At 51.6% G+C, this 554-nt stretch overlaps 1 protein-coding gene across 1 annotated transcript in view; it reads left to right on the top strand.

The window, feature by feature from the left end:
* Positions 1–3: 3 nt before the first annotated feature.
* LOC108804023 (phosphatidylinositide phosphatase SAC2-like) overlaps positions 4–554 on the top strand; it is a gene marked incomplete at its 5' end in the record, with an annotated part of 4,927 nt that continues 4,376 nt past the window's right edge. The window contains 2 exons of the mRNA XM_018575792.1: positions 4–113; positions 296–369. Coding sequence (XP_018431294.1) covers positions 4–113; positions 296–369 — 184 coding nt within the window. The remainder of the gene's footprint in view (positions 114–295; positions 370–554) is intronic.

Genomic DNA, 554 nt, shown 5'->3' with positions numbered 1-554 from the left:
ACGGGAAATGGCGGCACCAGTAATCTCTCTTCTTCTTGTAGCCTCATTGATGCCACTCACAAAGACGTTGAAGTCCTCCTGCTGCTCTCCAATTGTGCCTATTATGTGGCCTAGTAAGTGACAAATCATCATCCTCATCCTCATCCTCATCCTCCTCATCCTCATCCTCATCCTCATCATCCTCATCCTCCTCCAGCTTCTCACACTGCACTGCCTGTCACTTCTTATCACCATCTCGCTTTGCTGAGCTCGGCCGCCGTGTCCATCCGCTAACACTGTCTCTGCTCTCGTTCAGCTATGATGATGAGGTGGACAAAGTGAACCAATATCAGCGCCTGAGTCTGGACGACTTGGAGAAGATTGAGATCGGTGAGTCTCGTGTTGCCGGGCAGAATCTAGAAATGGAAAAATCGCTCTTCTTATTAACCGATTTAGGCCGAACGGTTCCCCCGCTGTGCCCATGTGTGCTCGCCTCACCCGGATCCTTCCAACTACCCTTCCTGGTGCCCCATGCTTCAGTTGTCCTTCCCCCTTTGTGCTCCCCTTCTCTGTTC

The sequence above is a fragment of the Nanorana parkeri genome, unplaced genomic scaffold, assembly GCF_000935625.1.
Source record: "Nanorana parkeri isolate BGI_ZX_2015 unplaced genomic scaffold, ASM93562v1 scaffold4801, whole genome shotgun sequence".
Taxonomy (NCBI): domain Eukaryota; kingdom Metazoa; phylum Chordata; class Amphibia; order Anura; family Dicroglossidae; genus Nanorana; species Nanorana parkeri.
Note: the sequence above shows the minus strand (reverse complement) of the source record. Positions and strands in the feature narration are given on the sequence as shown.